This window comes from Anopheles merus, chromosome X, assembly GCF_017562075.2.
Source record: "Anopheles merus strain MAF chromosome X, AmerM5.1, whole genome shotgun sequence".
Classification (NCBI taxonomy): Eukaryota; Metazoa; Arthropoda; class Insecta; order Diptera; family Culicidae; genus Anopheles; species Anopheles merus.
Window position 1 is genome coordinate 20,947,898 of NC_054081.1, and position 17,477 is coordinate 20,965,374.

At 44.5% G+C, this 17,477-nt stretch overlaps 1 protein-coding gene across 1 annotated transcript; it reads right to left on the reverse strand.

Annotated features, from left to right (window-relative positions):
- Window positions 1–3,128: 3,128 nt before the first annotated feature.
- Window positions 3,129–7,340, reverse strand: LOC121590657. Its single transcript, XM_041910514.1, has 3 exons — window positions 4,941–7,340; window positions 4,436–4,895; window positions 3,129–3,538 (listed from the first exon to the last, which is right to left on the reverse strand). Exons 1-3 carry the CDS (start codon window positions 7,338–7,340, stop codon window positions 3,129–3,131), a joined length of 3,270 nt encoding a protein of 1,089 aa, XP_041766448.1.
- Window positions 7,341–17,477: the final 10,137 nt, after the last annotated feature.

Here is a 17,477-nt window from a genome sequence, read left to right on the forward strand (position 1 = left end):
TTCATCCACTCGCTAACCCCGTTTTGCTGAGGTGTATGTGGAACTGTCCACTCCACAACGATACCACTCTGCTTCAGGAATTGCTCAAACTGCTTGCTTCGGTATTCACCGCCATTGTCACAACGTAAACGGCTGATCCGTTGACCAAACTTTGCGGTAACAATAGCCTCGTACTTACAAAAACGCTTGAACACCTCATCCTTTGACTGAATCAGAAAAACCATACAAAAATGGCTCCAGTCGTCTACGAAAGACACGAAGTATTTCACACCACCGTTACCAACTGGAGTAACTGGACCACAAACATCCGAATGAATGAGCTCTAACACTCGCGACGATCGTTTTTCATTACGCGATGGAAACGGATTCCGTGTTTGCTTCCCGGTTAAACAAGACTCGCACACCACAACATTTTTGTCGGTACATTTCACTTTCAGCCCAGAAACCATTTCATTCCGAATCAATTGCTCAATACTGCGCACGTTTAAGTGACCAAGACGCTTATGCCATAATTCCAGCTCTTTAGACACTCGACCTGTCGTCATCATCGAATATTCACCACGCTTCACATAACTAAAATCTAGTTGATATAATTTTCCAACCCGTGAACCACACGCGACAATTTCCAAACCACGATAAATCTGTACCGCTCCGTTTGCATATACCACTTTCATACCAGCAGCATCGACACGCATTACTGAGAAAAGATTACAACGCAAATCAGGCACATATAAAACATTTCGCACCACGCACTCAATTTGCTTTCCGAACACATTGCTGATGATCGTCACGTTTCCAGAATATTCCGCACGAATCGTCACATCATCCTTAGCAATCGCAATTTCAATCGGATTTTCCAATAGCCACATTTCATCGAAAAACTCTTTGTTATTCACCAGATGATCGGAACAGCCCGAATCTATATACCACTCCATTTTGTTAAAGCATCCCGCATTTACACCAACAAAACTAACACTTGCTTCACCGACGTGTGCCTTCTATGTATTGGTGTCACTTTGCCTTTTGTTCGGACACTCAGATAACTTATGTCCGATAACCTTGCAGCCAAAACACCTAACCTTACTTTTCTGCTGCCAATTTGGCCTCGTGCCAGAGAATGCAGCTTCATTTTCCGGTGCGCGAAGATCTACACTCTTTCTTTTTGTTTCTTCGTCAAGCAACCTACATTTAACGAATTCGATGGACAGACTCTCCTCGGGCATTGTTTCCAATGCTGTTACAACGGTCGAATATGACGATCCGAGCGTAACTAACAAATTGCAAACCACATCAAGCTCTTCCAGCACAGCACCAGTAGCCCGATATTCCCGCACTAGTTTATCAAACTTTAAAAAATGCTGCTGAAGTGTTCCGCCCTCGAAACGAAGAGTAAGCATTTGTCGCTTCAAATGCATGCGACTTGCAATGCTGCGTCGCTCGAACACACGCCGAAGAGCATCCCATACGTCCTTTGGAGTTTTCTGGTCCTGAATGTACTCCAAATGCGAGTCGTGTATTCTCGATACAAGTAATGATTTGCATCGCCGATCTAACTTGGCCCGCGCTTCACGGTTCCGCTCCTTTTCCCTAGCTATCGCCTCACTATCTCCGACTCGTCCTTCAGCACCTCTAGCCCATCCGCGTTCGTATTAATGCACTCTAACAACTCATGCTCCTCCAAGAGTATTGTCATGCGATACTTCCATGCGGTATAATTTGTGCCGTCAAACAGCGGGAGAAAATGACGATCGTTCTTTTCTTGCTCCATCACAATACACAATTTCGATTATTCACTTTCCCTTTGTTCAAAAACGTGCTGGGCCCATAACCTAAAATTGTATTTATTTAAGCAAAAACGATATGCGACTTGTCGCTACAAAAGTACAGGAAAGAAGAAGTTCAATGAATCAAGATTAACGGCATGACTGCCAACCTAAAAGAGAGAAATGCGTTCCCAATGAACAAAGTCTAAATGTCAAAGTGACATCCGAATAAGCAATAGTTAAGCAGAGGTTGCTAACTTTAACAGATTTCCCATTTTACTATGGTCGCACCCATATGAGCAGTAATGTATACAATCTTCTCCACGTATTTGAAGACGTTGAAGAACTTGGTCCACTGGACGATTGGTCGTCTTATAATTATGAAAACTTTTAATTATTTATCAAACGAGATGTTAGGACAGGTTCAAAATTTGTGGAACAAGTAGCGGGCAGATGCAAGTTATATGCCTCAAATAATGTGCATCATGGTCCCAAGGAAAAGAAATATCCCTGTTTGACTATAGATGGCTGTGGAGTGCATGTAACTGAAAGCTTTGTTTTAAAACCAAATTTTCGGGATCAATGGTTTTTAAAAAAATCAAACGGTATAGTGAAATTTTTGAGAGCAGAAATCTCTCCGCAGAATTCGTTGGTTATCGTTGGAATCAAGTATGATAATAAGGAAAATTATTTTACGGCTACATTTAAAGATAATGTATCTTTTGTAGAGATACAGTCAAGTGAACTGAACATAAACTAAATTCTTATTCACCATCTACTATGGTGACACTTGACCTTAAGTCTATTAAATGTCATTTAGTTTGTCGTTACAGGGTTTCACACTTTACCTCAAGACCGCGGGACCCCTTCACGAATATGTCTTAGGGCGGTGGCAACGCTCATCGGATGCGATTTTATTGGACGAGATTTATATGGGATTTGACAGATAACGTCGGACGTGCGATTTCGTCAACCTTCTTCCTTCAACTCCTACTTTCAACTCCTGCTTTCAACCTCTACTGGCAACTTAGCTAGCTTCGCTACTGGCCGTTTCACGCGCTTGCACTGCGCCGTACGCACAATCGCCTGCCTTACTCTGCCGTCACTACCGGTGAACACTTCTTCCACTTGAGCGCGTGCCCAATCTTTCCGGTGTCCTTCCGCGATGAAGACGAGGTCCCCGACACGCAACGATGGATTCTCTGCTCGCCATTTCGTCCGATGGTTCAGAGTTTGAAAGTACTCCATCAACCAGCGTTCCCATATGCCGTCCGCAAGAACCATGGATCTTTTGGTAGCTGCTCTTCAATGCATCGCTAAGATCCGGACATGATCGCATGTGCTGCTTCAGACAAGACGAATGCCCTAGAAGAAAGTGGTTGGCGTTAGTGCTTCTGAATCGGAAACTTGCGGCTGATACACGAGTGGTCGCGTATTAATCAGGAACTCGACTTCGGCTAAAGTTGTTAGTAGAGTTTCGTCGTTTATGGTGCGTCCGTCGTCCAGTGCGCTCATCCCTTCCTTGACACTGCGCACTATGCGCTCCCAGACGCCACCCATGTGTGGTGCGGATGGGGGGTTAAAGTTCCACCTGGTGTTAGCGTTGGTGAAGGTGTCCGCGCAGCTATGGTGAGTGTTCGCTAACTGTCTTTTTAGCTCGTTGCTGGCGCCGATAAAGTTGGTGCCGTTATCGGACCAGATCTCTGCGGGTGGCCCTCTCCTGCCAATAAATCGTCTTATGGCCATAATGCACGCCGTGGTGGAGAGGCTATGTGCTACTTCGAGATGTACGGCACGGGTCACGAGGCAGGTGAAAACGGCAACATACCGCTTTTCTCTGCGCCTCCCGTTAACGACGTCTAATGGTCCCAAGTAGTCAATTCCCGTGTTGCTGAATGCTCTGACGTGTGTGGTAAGTATTTCAGCCGGAAGAGGCGCCATGCGAGGATTTTTGGGCTGACACTTTTTTTTTTTGCAGCGCTGGCAATTTCTCGCGGACCTATCAACAGCTGCTCGCAGATGGGGAATGTGGAACCTCTGTCTGATTTCGTTTACCACTGTCTCTCGGTTCGCATGTCCGTATCTCGAGTGGTAGTCGAGGATTAGTAAATTCGTAATCGGGTGCTGATTCGGGAGGATTACAGGAAATCGTGTATCGTACGATGCGAAATTTGCCTTGGCGGTCCGACCATCCACTCTCAGAACGCCCTGCTCGTCTAGGATTGGTGTTGCTGCATATAGTGGACTTGAGCGATCCACTTCTCCTTTGTTGTCCACGTCCTTCCTCTCTTTATCGAAGGTGCCCTTTTGAGCCATGCACCATAGCGTTTGCTCGGCCTTAAGGTATTCCTCCGTGCTTATTGGCTGCTCATCAGATAGCACATGTCTTTTTATGCGGCATGCCTGAGAATTGGTCGCTTTTTCGGACATTATTGGCAAACCTTTGGCCTTACGTTGACAATTTTGTCTGAATCGGTGCACATATGCTGTAGCTCGCAATAGTCTTTTCCACCTGGAGAAGCGGGTGACATCTATTGCAGGTTCATCGCATGACACGTTGTGATGTGTCAGATGGTATTCCCGTCGCTCCTCAAGGGTACTCACTGCAGCGCTCTGCGCTGGCCAGTTTTCTTTGGGTAGGTAAAGAAACCTCGGCCCGTTAAGCCATCTACCTTGGGTTTCGATGGTGGTGTCACGGCAGCGCTTGGTAAGACAGTCGGCTGGGTTTTCTTTCGTAGGTACATGCCTCCAGTTCTCTGGCTCAGTTAACGATATTATTTCGCCCACGCGACATGCCACGAACTGCTTAAAGTCGCGTGTTGGAGATCGAATCCAGCTCAGCACCACTTCAGAGTCGGTGTGGAGAAACTTTTCCGATACCTTGAAATCGTGGCTTTCGCAAACAGTTCGTGCCAGCCTTGCTCCCAACAGTGCCGCCTCCAGTTCTAGTCGAGGTATCGACTGGTGCTTCAAAGGTGCTACCTTACTGCGCGCCATCACCAGGGAGCAGTGTATTTCGCTTCCCGTGTCGAACCTGAAGTAGGCTGCGCATCCGTATGCTTGATCACTCGCATCCGAGAAAACATGCTGCTGGACAGATTCGGGTTGTTTCTCGACATTGCTACCCCAGTACTACCGTGGGATACTGAGGGCGTGGATACCCGGAAGTAGGTTTACCCAATCCGGCAATTTTTGGTAATCTTGTTCTTGCACTTCAGCATCCCAATCCATACCACTTCTCCACAAGTCTTGCATGACGATTCTCCCCAATATCAAGACTGGAGCTAGCAAGCCAAGCGGGTCGAAAAGGCTCATTATAATGCGCAAAACCATGCGTTTGGTTGGTCGTCTTTCTCCTGTAGCAAAGGGCTTTAGCTCGTCGTGCCACTTCATGGAGAATTTGAACGCGTCGGTTACAGGGTCCCAGATCAACCCGAGTACGCGGGGATATTTTTCCTCCTGCCCGAAGTTAATGACGCGCTGTTGTTCACGCGGTTCCTCTGACAAGCTTTCTAGCACTGCATCCTCGTTGCTAAGCCAATTGCGCAAGTTAAACCCTGCTTTCGAGTGGATGAGTTTTACCTGCATTAACCTTTGCCGTGCCTCGCTGACCGTATCGCAGCTGTCAAAATAGTCATCCATGTAGGTATTTTTCTTGATGGCTGCTGCAGCTTCAGGATATTGACCCGCGTGTTCGTCAGCGTTGCGGTGCATAATGTACTGTGCGGAGCACGGCGAACACGCTGCACCGAATGTGGCCACGTCCATCAGATACGTCTGTGGGTGTTCTTGCGGGTTGAAACGGAAGAGAAACCGCTGAGCGTGGGTGTCTTCTTTTTTTATTTGGATTTGGTGGAACATCTTTTCGATGTCCCCGCCAAATGCCACTTTTCGTTGTCGGAATCTACATAGCACACTAGGAAGCGCTACCAGAAGATCCGTCCCTTTCAGCAGTTGCGTATTGAGCGACACGCCTTTCACCTTGACCGCCGCATCCCAGACGAGGCGCTTCTTGTTCGGTTTTCGCGGGTGGCCAACGATGTTAAGTGGCAGATACCATACTCGTTTGGGATCTGCCGAAGCTAATTCCTGTGCGGTCGCTTTATGGGCATAACCTTTCTCCAGGTACATGTGTACCTGTTCGTGCACTGTCTGTTTCATCGCAGGGTCCTTATCGAGCTTCTTTTCTAAAGAATGTAGACGCTTTGTCGCCATTGTCAGGCTGTCGGGGAAATCAACCTCGTCGGACTTCCACAGCAACCCCGTGGTAAAGCGGCCATCATGCTTCTCAGTGGTGCGTTCGAGAAGATCGTTGGCTCGAACGACGTCCTTGGGTTTCGGCAGGAACTCGCTGTATGTCGACACGCCGGTCTCCTCCAGGGTGAAATATCGACGAAGTGTCTCGTTCAGCGCGGCATCCTCTTCGCAACGCTGTCGCACTAGGTTGTGCACGTTGCACGTGGCCGCTTGTCGCTGATCTGTGTTCTCCTCGTGAGGGCCGTAGATCGCCCACCCAAGCACCGTCTTAACCGCGATTGGCTCTCCTGGTTGGCCTGATCGTATGTCTAGCGGCTTCATGAGGTCGACATTGGCAAGTCCTATCAGCATCCTGGGCACTCCGTCTTCATAAGCTTTTACCGGTAGACCCTGCAAGTAGTGGTAAGAACTTATCAGTGTTTTGAAATTTAGGTGATTTGTGGGTAAACTTAGCTCGTCTACTGTGTGAGCGGCCGCTATAGAATAGCGCCGCTCGTCACCACGTCCGGAGATCTCTAGGCTGATCTTCCTTGACGTGGTCTCCTTGCGTTTCACACTCGCAGTCCATCTCAGTTCCAGTGGCTCCGGAACTCCCTCTAGACCGAGGCTCTCAGCTAGGCTGGATTCCACGAACGTCAGCGATGATCCCTCGTCCATGAAGGCGTGTGTGTCGATCCGGTTATCGCCGTTGTAGAGTGTGACGGGCACCACACGAAACAAAGTTGTCTGCAACTCATTTCGGTGCATTTGGAACTGTGCCGGTTGTGTCGTTGTCAACTGCGTTGGTCGGTGCAGCAAACGATGATGCCGCTCTCTGCATCCCTCGATACCACAGGTGTATCTTGACCGGCATGGCTTAGCTCCGTGATTGGTCAAGCAATTGTGGCATAACTTCCAGCGCGTCACTGCTGCTAAACGGTCGCTTAAGGGCAGGCGCTTGAACGACTCGCATTGCCGTACTTTGTGGTCCGTCTCGCCACAGTTGTGGCACGGTGGTGGTTGGTATGGCCTTACCGCGTTTGCTCCTTCTTGGGTTGAAGTAGGTTTAGCTGCAGCGGGCTCTTCGAGGTTCGCTGGGGTCGGTTCGGCTTGCGAGTGTACGTTCGAGTGATGTACCCTCTTGGGCTGACTTGCTTTTGGTGGAGTGTATTTAGTCACCTCGCAAGCTTCGTCAACCAAATCCTCCATGAACCGACCGAATTCCTCTAGGGTGGAGCAGGGATATTCACGACTATACCTTACCCATTCCAGCTTTCTCGTTGCAGGTAACTTTTCTACCATCTCTTCTAGCAGCTCCGGATTCACGAGGTAGTGTTTCATTTCCGCGTTCGAGAGGTGGTTGCACAGATGTTGGATTGCTAACCCGAATGTTATGAGCTCGTCTAAATGCTCCGGCCTAGGGGGTGCTATACGACGAATTTTCTCTAAAAGATCTTTAACTACAAGCGACGGTCGTCCGTATAGCCTTTGCAGCGTCTTAATCACAAGGGGGACAGATGTTGGTGTGTCAAGCCACCCCTCCACTGCCTCTCGTGCTGGCCCTTTTAAACATTCATCCAACCGCGCAGCGTTCTCCGTTGGCGATAATCCACACGCTTTCGTGGATTCTACAAAGTAATTGTAAAATTTTGGCCACTCTCGCGGTATCCCGGTGAACGTTGGTAACTTTTTCGGCCACACTTGCCTTGCAGCGATGTGGTTGGTTGTTGGGTTGCGCTCAGGCGCGGCCATTGTTCCCTCGCGTAATGACGCCAATTGCTGCCGATTCTGCTGCAATGGCTTCTCGCTGGAATCAATTTGCAATTTTTGCAATTGCTGCTCTCGCAGCCACTTTGCAGTATCCATCGCCACACTTGCAGCCGAACGTTCCGAAACATTCCTTTCGGAAGCTGCCAAACTGTTCCGTTGTCTTTCTTGCTGCAATTCTTATGCCGCGGCCTTACATTTAAGATTGGCTTCGGCCATGATCTTTTCATTTTCGGCCATCAGTACTTTGACCTGCAAAGCTTGCTCTCTCTCGAGGCGCTCTAACGCTGAACGCATCGATGTTGTGGTCGATGGCGCGCGTTTCGAAGACCCTGCTTTGCTAGGGCCGGATTGCTGGGCTCGAGAAGTTGCTGGTTTGCCATCGAAATTCACTCCCGTCTCACCGTCCCGTTGCGTCGCCTCAGACTCTTGCGTCGAAAGTAAGTTGCATCTTTGCGCAGGGCGTAACTCTCGCTGTCGCGTCGAACGTAATTCGCGCCGTTGGCTTGGCTTGCACGTCACTGCCCCCTCACTAATTGGATCGCGAACGCTCGCTTGCTCCGCGGTTTTGGCCTTCCGGCAAGTTTTGCAGGCCCACTCCTTATCCTGGATGCTCCACGACACTCTCGCACAACTAAAATGGGACCATTTTTCACATGATCCGCACTGCACCATATCGTCTTCACCATTTTCACCATCACACGCGAGACAGTCTTTCCTCTTGTCTTCTGCGGACATCTCGCTTCGCGTATTAGTAGAACGGTTTCGCGTAAAAAAATTCGCAAATTTAAATTTTGTCGCAAATTTTAAAGCTTTGTTAGCAGCTCGAAGGAAATCGCGTGGAATATTCGTACTTTTTTACAGGATTGAACTTTATTGCACTTTGAAAAAATATGCTTAAATTGCAGCCCTTTAAAATTTGGTCGCTCTATTCCCGCTGTCGAATGCTACTGACCATGACCAGCATATTCCCGGTTTCGCGATGGCGCACGCTTCGGGCTTTCGGGTGTTGGGTCAACAGCCCTGTTCGCGGGTAATCCCTATCCGCAAAAGTCGGTTTTCGCCGCGATTTCCGACCAAGCGAAAATGTTTTTTTTGACGATTTGTATGGAGCGAAGACACACACCCAAATTATGGTCACAAATTATGGATGGGAAGTTTATGGTTCTGACTTCTATTTCACTCTCGCTCACAGACGACGATCTCCTGTCGCATTCTTACAATCCCATCGGCTCTACGGTTTGGTTGTTGCTGCTCTTTCTCGCACGTGAGGTAGTTTTCTTTCTTCTTGTTTTTCCTGTGTGTGGCATTGGCTGCGAACGATCAGTATTCTCATGATCCGTTAGTTAGTTAAAGGTAAATTGTTAGAAGCAATGACTGTGGCACACCAAATTCTGCACAAATTCGTGCTCGTTTATGTGCCACGCTACACGAAAAGTGTTTTGTGATTAGAACAACCACAAACACAGTATCATGATGCGTGTAGATTTGGGAAACATGGTGGTAAACTTTTTATGCGGATGAGCAACAAATAAATGCCGCATATTGTATACCCTTTAAACCAAACGGCAGAATGCTTTTAATCGTCACTCTGCTGCTCTATTCAACATGCATAGCGACTCATTTGACGCGGTCAATCATCACAACGACACCGGTTCCTACGAGGCCATACAAGATCGATTCCCATCTGGACCCCGGATAGCAAGAACCGACTATCCGATAGCATGATTTTAGTAAGGTTAAGAAGCCGTTTCAGCTCGGTCCACAGCACTGTTCGTTACGTCAAAGAAGAAGAAGAAAATTTATACGGGAGGAAATTGGCTTGGTACGCAGATGGCAGGGAGCTTAGAGGGCTTATCGGCCACGGGCTGTAATCGACTACGTGGTTCCAAGGAGCGCTGATATGTGGTCAGCGGGGCGCCAGGTAGTTTGGAAGGTACCATTCCGACTCGTGAGAGCAGCGAATTCGAATGGAATCGCACCTCCCAAATGATCCAGATGGTTCCGACCCGGTAGGTCGGCCCGCATTCAGTGGCGTATTACCACGACTGGAGGCCCTAAGCGGACACACGAAAGTTGACCATTCGGATGTGTCGAGCGAGAAGTTTTATGAGGAATTCTAAACCAGAGAAGGATTGCGAAGCACTTTTACTTCCGAGTGGGGGGATGGGTTCCTCTCCTCGGGGCCCCACGCGGCCGCTTAGTTTGCGTACTGGTTGAACCGCCCCTGCTCGCACCTTACTATTGTTTGCCTGAAGCACGGCAAATACAGTTTAAATTTTACATTTAGTTTACATTTACATCCTAAAGCATACTAGCCATATTGAAAAGCAACACGAATAGAAAGGAAAGAAGGGGGAAGGGAGTAAGGAAAAGGGGAGCAAACAAGAGCGGAAAGAGGAGCGGGAAGGGTGATTATCGAAGAGGTGAGATGAAAAGATGAAGGCGTGGGTTGCGTACAGCAGCGCGAATTGTTCCGGAGCGACGATAAGTTCTAAACAATGGGGGACGAGAGCGAAGCGAGCTGAAGGGAGCATACAGGAACGGGAAGGACATACAGGAAGGGAGCAACATGCATTTTTTGTAGGTCGATGTTCTTCCTTCCAGCCACACTTTGGAAAGAAATTTCGGATAGTTAGTCCTTGCTACGAGAGACGGTTTGCACGAGGATTGAACCGAAGACGAGCATGTTGTTAATTCGTGCAAGTTGACGTTACCTGCTACTAATTAGTTTTCCAGGATAGCGGGATAGCCAGTCCTGGGCCACTAGGACCATACGGGGCTTGAACCTAGGATGGGTATTGTAGGGTTTAGGATAGACAAGGAAGTGATAGATAGAGAGAGATAGGACGAGCGTGAAAGATCATTCGAGATGACAGGAAATGCGAATAAACGTCAGTCGTGTTGGATTAATCAACGGAAGAGCATGACACCGTGTGTTCCTTAATTTCTTGAATCCGAAAGGTTGCTTTAAAGGATGGTTGCTTGGCCAGATCACGACAATGGCGCAGTTGGACGAATCTACGCATGGTAAATATAAGGATTTGGTCGGTTATTGTGGGTATTGCGTATTTTCCAAAACAAGTGAGAATATGGATGAACGGGTGCGTATGTGTCAGTGACATAGTTTATATCAATGAAGAAGATACGCACACTAGCAAGTGTTGAACAATATAAACGATTTAGACGTACCTGAAGGGGTCTGTTACAACAAAAAAATAAAAAAAAATAAAAAAAAATAAAAAAAAAGATACTTGAGGAACACGTTGTAAGTGATTAATGAGCATTAAATACAAGTAGTATTTACTATCATAGTAAAACAAGACATAAATTAGGAACAATGAACAAAATAAAACACAAAATAATAAATAATACTTCATAAATAAAATAATAAATTATTTCTTAAAATGTTTATAAGAAATAAAATAAATAAAACGATATGTAAAATAAAACAAAATAAAATAAAATGAGTTAAATAATAAATTTATAAATAAATAAATCAATCAATAAGTTAACTTATTATTAATAATTATAACATGCATAATTTTAAAAATTAAATTAATAAAGGCATTTACATAACAATTTTCCTACTCAGTGCCTTATAGAGCTGACGCAAAATCTTACTTATAAAACGTTCATACTTGTATGAATTGATGCTATAGACCACATGAAAGCACAATCCACCAGTAATCGATGTAACAAAAAAAAATGGAAATTAAATGTTGAGGCACATCCTTCAAAAGGACTGATGCAATAGACCATATTAAAGCACATTCCACCAGGAATCGATGTAACAAAAAAATGAAATTGAATGTTAAGGCACACCCTCCAAGAGGATCGATGCAATAGACCACATTAAAGCACATTCCACCAGGAATTGATGTTACACAAAAAAAAAAGAAATTAAATGTTAAGGCACATCCTCCAAGAGGATCGATGTAATAGACCACATTAAAGCACATTCCACCAGGAATCGATGTAAAAAAAAAAATAAAAATAATAATAGTAATAATAATAATAATAATAATAATAATAATAAAAATAATAATAATAATAATAATATTAATAAACGGAGATGAAGAGTTAAGGCATATCCTTCAAGAGGACCGATGCAATAGACCACATTAAAGCACATTCCACCAGGAATTGATGTTGCACAAAAAAAATGAAATTAAATGTTAAGGCACATCCTCCATGAGGATCGATGCAATAGACCACATTAAAGCACATTCCAACAAGAATCGATGCAAATTAAAAAAAAAATTAAAAAAAAAAAAGTGTGACAGTATACGTATCGAAGCAATCCTTCGTGAGGATCGATGGAATAGACCACATTAATGCACATTTCAACGAAAATCGATGCAACAGTGTTATAAGTGTTAAAGCATATCCTTCAATAGGATTGATGCAATCGTAAATATTAAGACACATTTCAATAGGAATTAATAAAAAAAAAATAATATATATATATATGTATGTATATATACAACAAAAATAAGTAATACTTCAGTTTATAATTATAATAATAAATAATCAAATAATGATGATCGTTACAATGTGTAGGGTTAGCCCACGTTCATGTTACACACGGTGGTAAGGGTTAAGTTTATCATCAGCGAACCGGTTCAGCAGTTTCCACCGTTTCTGAAGGGAGATCACACTTGTTGGCGTGAGTAATGACAAGCGACGCGATGAAATGGCGGAAACGTGAATCAACGTGTTAACTGAACAAAGGTTCCTGATTACACAAAAGTCGCGTTGTTAATCTACTTGCATATTGTTTAATTACGGCTTGTCAATTAAACTACGGAGATAACATTTATAAAGTTACAATCATGCCAAGAAACTTGCGGGATTCCGGGTGGATGGTGGAGGATGACGACGAGCATAGTGTGTGTTCGTTCAAACCAGGAATAGAGGAAGCTTCAGCATTTCCCTCGCTTTCATTTTCTTCGCTACAAGTTGGGGAATGCAAAGCCTTAGACGGAGAGGAGGAAATTGACAAAATTTCCTTCAATAGATGGCGTGAGATCCTCGAATCGGGTATGGCATTAGCAGGAATATAGGAAGAGTCGACGAAGGCAAACATTTTTAAAATGAAAGCAGGCTCAAAATTGCTTGACATCTTGGACAACACATCTAATAAAGGCGGGCCTGATGCCCTTACCCAGCCATATTCCAATGCAATTTATCGCCTTGAGGAGTATTTTGGTTCAAGGGATTATTTGCTATTCCAGCGGCAGAAACTTCTATCGTTGCCGCAGAATAAGGACGAATCTGACCTAAAATATGTGCGTCGTGTGTCAACTATTGCCAAACTTTGCGGTTATGTTCATGACCAACTTGTCGAGACTGTAGCAGATGTTTTACAGAACCATGCCAGAAACCGTAAAGTCCGCGAAGTAGCCCGAAAAGCTGCTCGTAAAGGGAACTCTTTACAAGAGTTATTGGACCGTGTGCGTACGGTCGAGATTGAACAACAAGCAGAGGAAAATTTTAGCAAGAAGTATCCTACGGAAGAAGCTTCAAATGTATTGGCGGTGTCGTATGGTGTTCCGGGTTCGAGCCGAGGAGAGATTCGAACATCAACATTCGGCTACAGAGGCAGAGGATATTTTCCGCGTAGCCGCGGAGGATATTCACGCATGAGTGGACCCGTTTTGTCTTCATCTAAACAGTGCTGGCGTTGTACGAGCACAGGTCATCAACCGGATCACTGTTTTGCCATTGCGAAGTTTTGCCATTTGTGCCGAGCTAAAGGACATATTCAAAGAGCATGTACGTCATCTCGTGTTAAACGTGAAACCGGTAGAGATCAAGATGGTTCACCCGCTTCTAAAATTAGGAAAATTGCAGCAGTTGCGTCCAACTACCAAGAATAGGAAGCTGTAAGTTTTGATCAAAGAAATGAATTAATGACATAGTAGTTATGCACAGAAGAAATTAATAAACTTTTCACTTGATGGATTTGAATTAGACATTAATCGGCATTTTGTATCATTTTAGACAACTCTTCAACTAATTACAGCAGTTTATAATATCAACATGCGTACGAGCAATTATTCAATATCAACTAGCTCAAGTAAGCTATCGGAGCCAAATATTTTCGTCAGCCCAACAAAGGTATCAATGTGCGGGTTAGATTCGTACGTGATGTGTTCCTTGGATTTCAAGGGAATAGAAAGCGCAGGATCAATTACATGTATAGTAGCGGGTGTTGAGGTTAAGTTTTTGATAGATTCTGGGGCCAAATCTTTTTGGTAGATTTATGTCATACCAGGAGCAAAACCACTTTTAGGGCGTTCGACTGCGACAAGATATAGTGTGTAACAGCTTGGCTTAAGCGTTCCCATTGTAGGCTCTCATAGGGCAGGACACAAAATAGAGTCGGGAGATGTAAATGCTGTAGGTGTGTTGAAACATTTTTCAAAATTCAATGTACCTCCAGTTATGCTTTTTTATGATAAAAGCTTGCCACCATCTAGAAAGGTATATACAAATATTCCCCCCGCATTCATAACCGAAGTTGAAAATCGACTTGAAAACCTTCTATCATCTAATATAATTGAAAAGGTGACTAGCGGCATGGATAAAACTTTTTGCTCATCGCTGTTAGTTGTTCCGAAAGGTAAACAAGACATTCGTTTGGTAGTCGATTTACGGGGCCCGAACAAATGTATTATGAGGACCCCATTTAGAATGCCTACGTTGGAAGAAATCCTATCAAAACTTAATGGAGCTAGTTGGTTCTCTACTATAGATCTGACTAATGCATTCTACCATATTGTGCTAGATGAATCATGCAGACATTTAACCAATTTTTTCTCAGGTAACAATACTTACCGCTTCATTCGATTACCCTTTGGATTATGCAATGCTCCTGATATCTTTCAAGAAATACTTCAGACAGTTGTACTTGCAGATTGCCCCGGAACGGTAAACTATCTTGATGATATCCTTGTATTCGGCAATACGAAGGAAGAACACGACGATAATCTTCGCTATACACTTTCACGTCTACAGAAACACAATGTGTTATTAAACTCCAGTAAATGCGTTTTCGGTAAACAAACGGTTAAATTCTTAGGTTTCTTACTTTCTCACGATGGGTGGCGAGTCGACGAAGACAAGAGAAAAGCCATTGATGGGTTTCGACGGCCAGAAACATTATCAGAAGTAAAGAGCTTCTTAGGCCTCATTAATTTCCTCGAAAGATTCACTCTTCATAGAGCAGAGAGAACTAAACATTTAAGAGCGCTTGCAAATACATCATCATTTTATTGGACTGAATTAGAAGAATTTGAGTTCATTGATATAAAGAACGCAGCTATTAATTCAATCGACAAATTGGGTTATTTTGATCACAAGGACAGAACAGAATTATTCGTGGATGCGTCACCATTCGGTCTCGGAGCAGTTCTTGCCCAATTCAATTCTGCAGGTGTACCTCGTGTAATAGCATGTATTTCCAAATCATTGACGGTAACAGAACAACGATACCCTCATACTCAAAAAGAGGCGTTAGCCATAGTATGGTCAGTTGAACGGTTCAAATACTACTTAACGAGCATTAACTTTACCGTTTGGACCGACTCGGTTGCGAATATGTTTATCTTCGGCGGACAATATCGATCCGGAAAAGATCTATTACTCGTGCCGAGTCGTAGGCTCTGCGGTTACAACCATTTAACTTTGAAACCCGATGTGTTCCTGGTGATCAGAATATTGCAGACGTTGTTTCACGATTGATTAGCAATTGTCAAGCGGATGAACCTTTCGATGAAAACGATGATAAGCACATATTATACACGGTTGATGCATTTAACATGAGTATGACATGGTCAGAAATCCAACTGGCTTCAGAACAAGACAAGGAGTTAGCTGAAGTGCGTTTGGCAATTCAAACAGGTCATTGGCCTCGTCATCTAAGAAGGTACGAATGTCTTGAAAAACAATTGAGAAGTCTTGATGCTCTAGTTTTCAAAAACAACTTGATTGTATTACCTAAATATCTCCGGAAAAGGGCAATCGAAACATCTCACGAAGGACATGTTGGATGTGGAGCTACTAAAAGAATTTTACGCGAACATTTCTGGTGGCCCAATATGTCTAAAGAGGCCCAAGAATTCGTCAGTAATTGTGCTACTTATCTAGCAATTTCCAGAAGAAATCCTCCTGTTCCTTTATCCAGTCGAGAGCTTCCAGACGGGCCATGGGAGAAATTACAAATCGATTTTTTATCTTTACAAGGATGTGGTTCGGAACATTTCTTGGTCTGTGTAGATACCTACTCTAGATTCTTACATGTCGTACATTTGAAATCCACTGATGCCAAGTCAACTAATATAGCGCTTTGTAATATATTTAAGCAATGGGGATTACCTAGTGTGATTCAAAGCGATAATGGGCCACCATTCAAAAGCAAAGAATTCATAGAGTTTTGGGAACAAAAAGGAGTTAAAATACATAAGTCGATTCCGTTAAGTGCACAATCTAACGGGGCCGTCGAACGTCAGAACCAGGGAATAATAAAGGCAGTTTCAGCGGCGAAAGTAGAAAAAAAGAATTGGAATGAAGCGCTTCAGGAATACGTACAGATACATAATACGCGTAAACATCACTCTAGGTTAAACGCGACTCCATTTGAGCTTCTTGTCGGATGGCGTTATAGAGGGACGTTTCCTGGTTTGTGGGAGAGAAAAACCGGTGTAGATAGAATGGACATAAGAGAAGACGATGCACATGCTAAATTAATTAGCAAAAAATATGCTGACGATAGACGAGGCGCGAAGGAAAGCAGTATAAACGTAGGAGATAAAGTGGTAGTAGCTGTACCCCAAAGGACTAAAACTGATCGATTATTCTCTGAAGAGACCTTTACTGTTTTAACAAGAGAAGGAGCAAAGATTGTTGTTCGTGGTGAAAACGGGAATCAATTTGCTAGGAATATACAAGATTTCAAGTTATACCCCAGTAATGTAAACAATCACAATGAAGCGACAGATAATGATACTCAGGCCCCTAACGCAACAAGTACATCTGCTGCCTCATCAAGACCACAGAGAAATCGTTGTAAACCTGCTTGGTGGGACGACATGGAGATGTATTAGGTGTCACAATTTCTTTCCTTATACATATTAATTTTTTTTCAAACTCAATTAAATATAAGCAGTGATAGTTATTATTAAATTGTTTTATTACTTAAGATACATTTTTGAATTTATTGCACTGTTGAGAGTACGGAAGAAGTAGATTGTAGGGTTTAGGATAGACAAGGAAGTGATAGATAGAGAGAGATAGGACGAGCGTGAAAGATCATTCGAGATGACAGGAAATGCGAATAAACGTCAGTCGTGTTGGATTAATCAACGGAAGAGCATGACACCGTGTGTTCCTTAATTTCTTGAATCCGAAAGGTTGCTTTAAAGGATGGTTGCTTGGCCAGATCACGACAGGTATGTTGTTGTGTTGTGTTCGGGGAGCACGACAACGAGGGGCAGCCGAAACCAGCCAAGCCATCCATAGAATGCGGGGACGCGTAGAGCAGCTTGGCGCGTGGCTCCGGCTGCACCATCGGCATTTGAGGCTCCCGGGGGGCCGGTCGCCACAGCCAATCCCCGACCGCAGCCGCGGCGCCTTCGACAATGCATGCAGCATAAACGTCCCTTACGCTTGCTGCGTCAATGGCGAGTGCAGCGACGGGCTAGAACA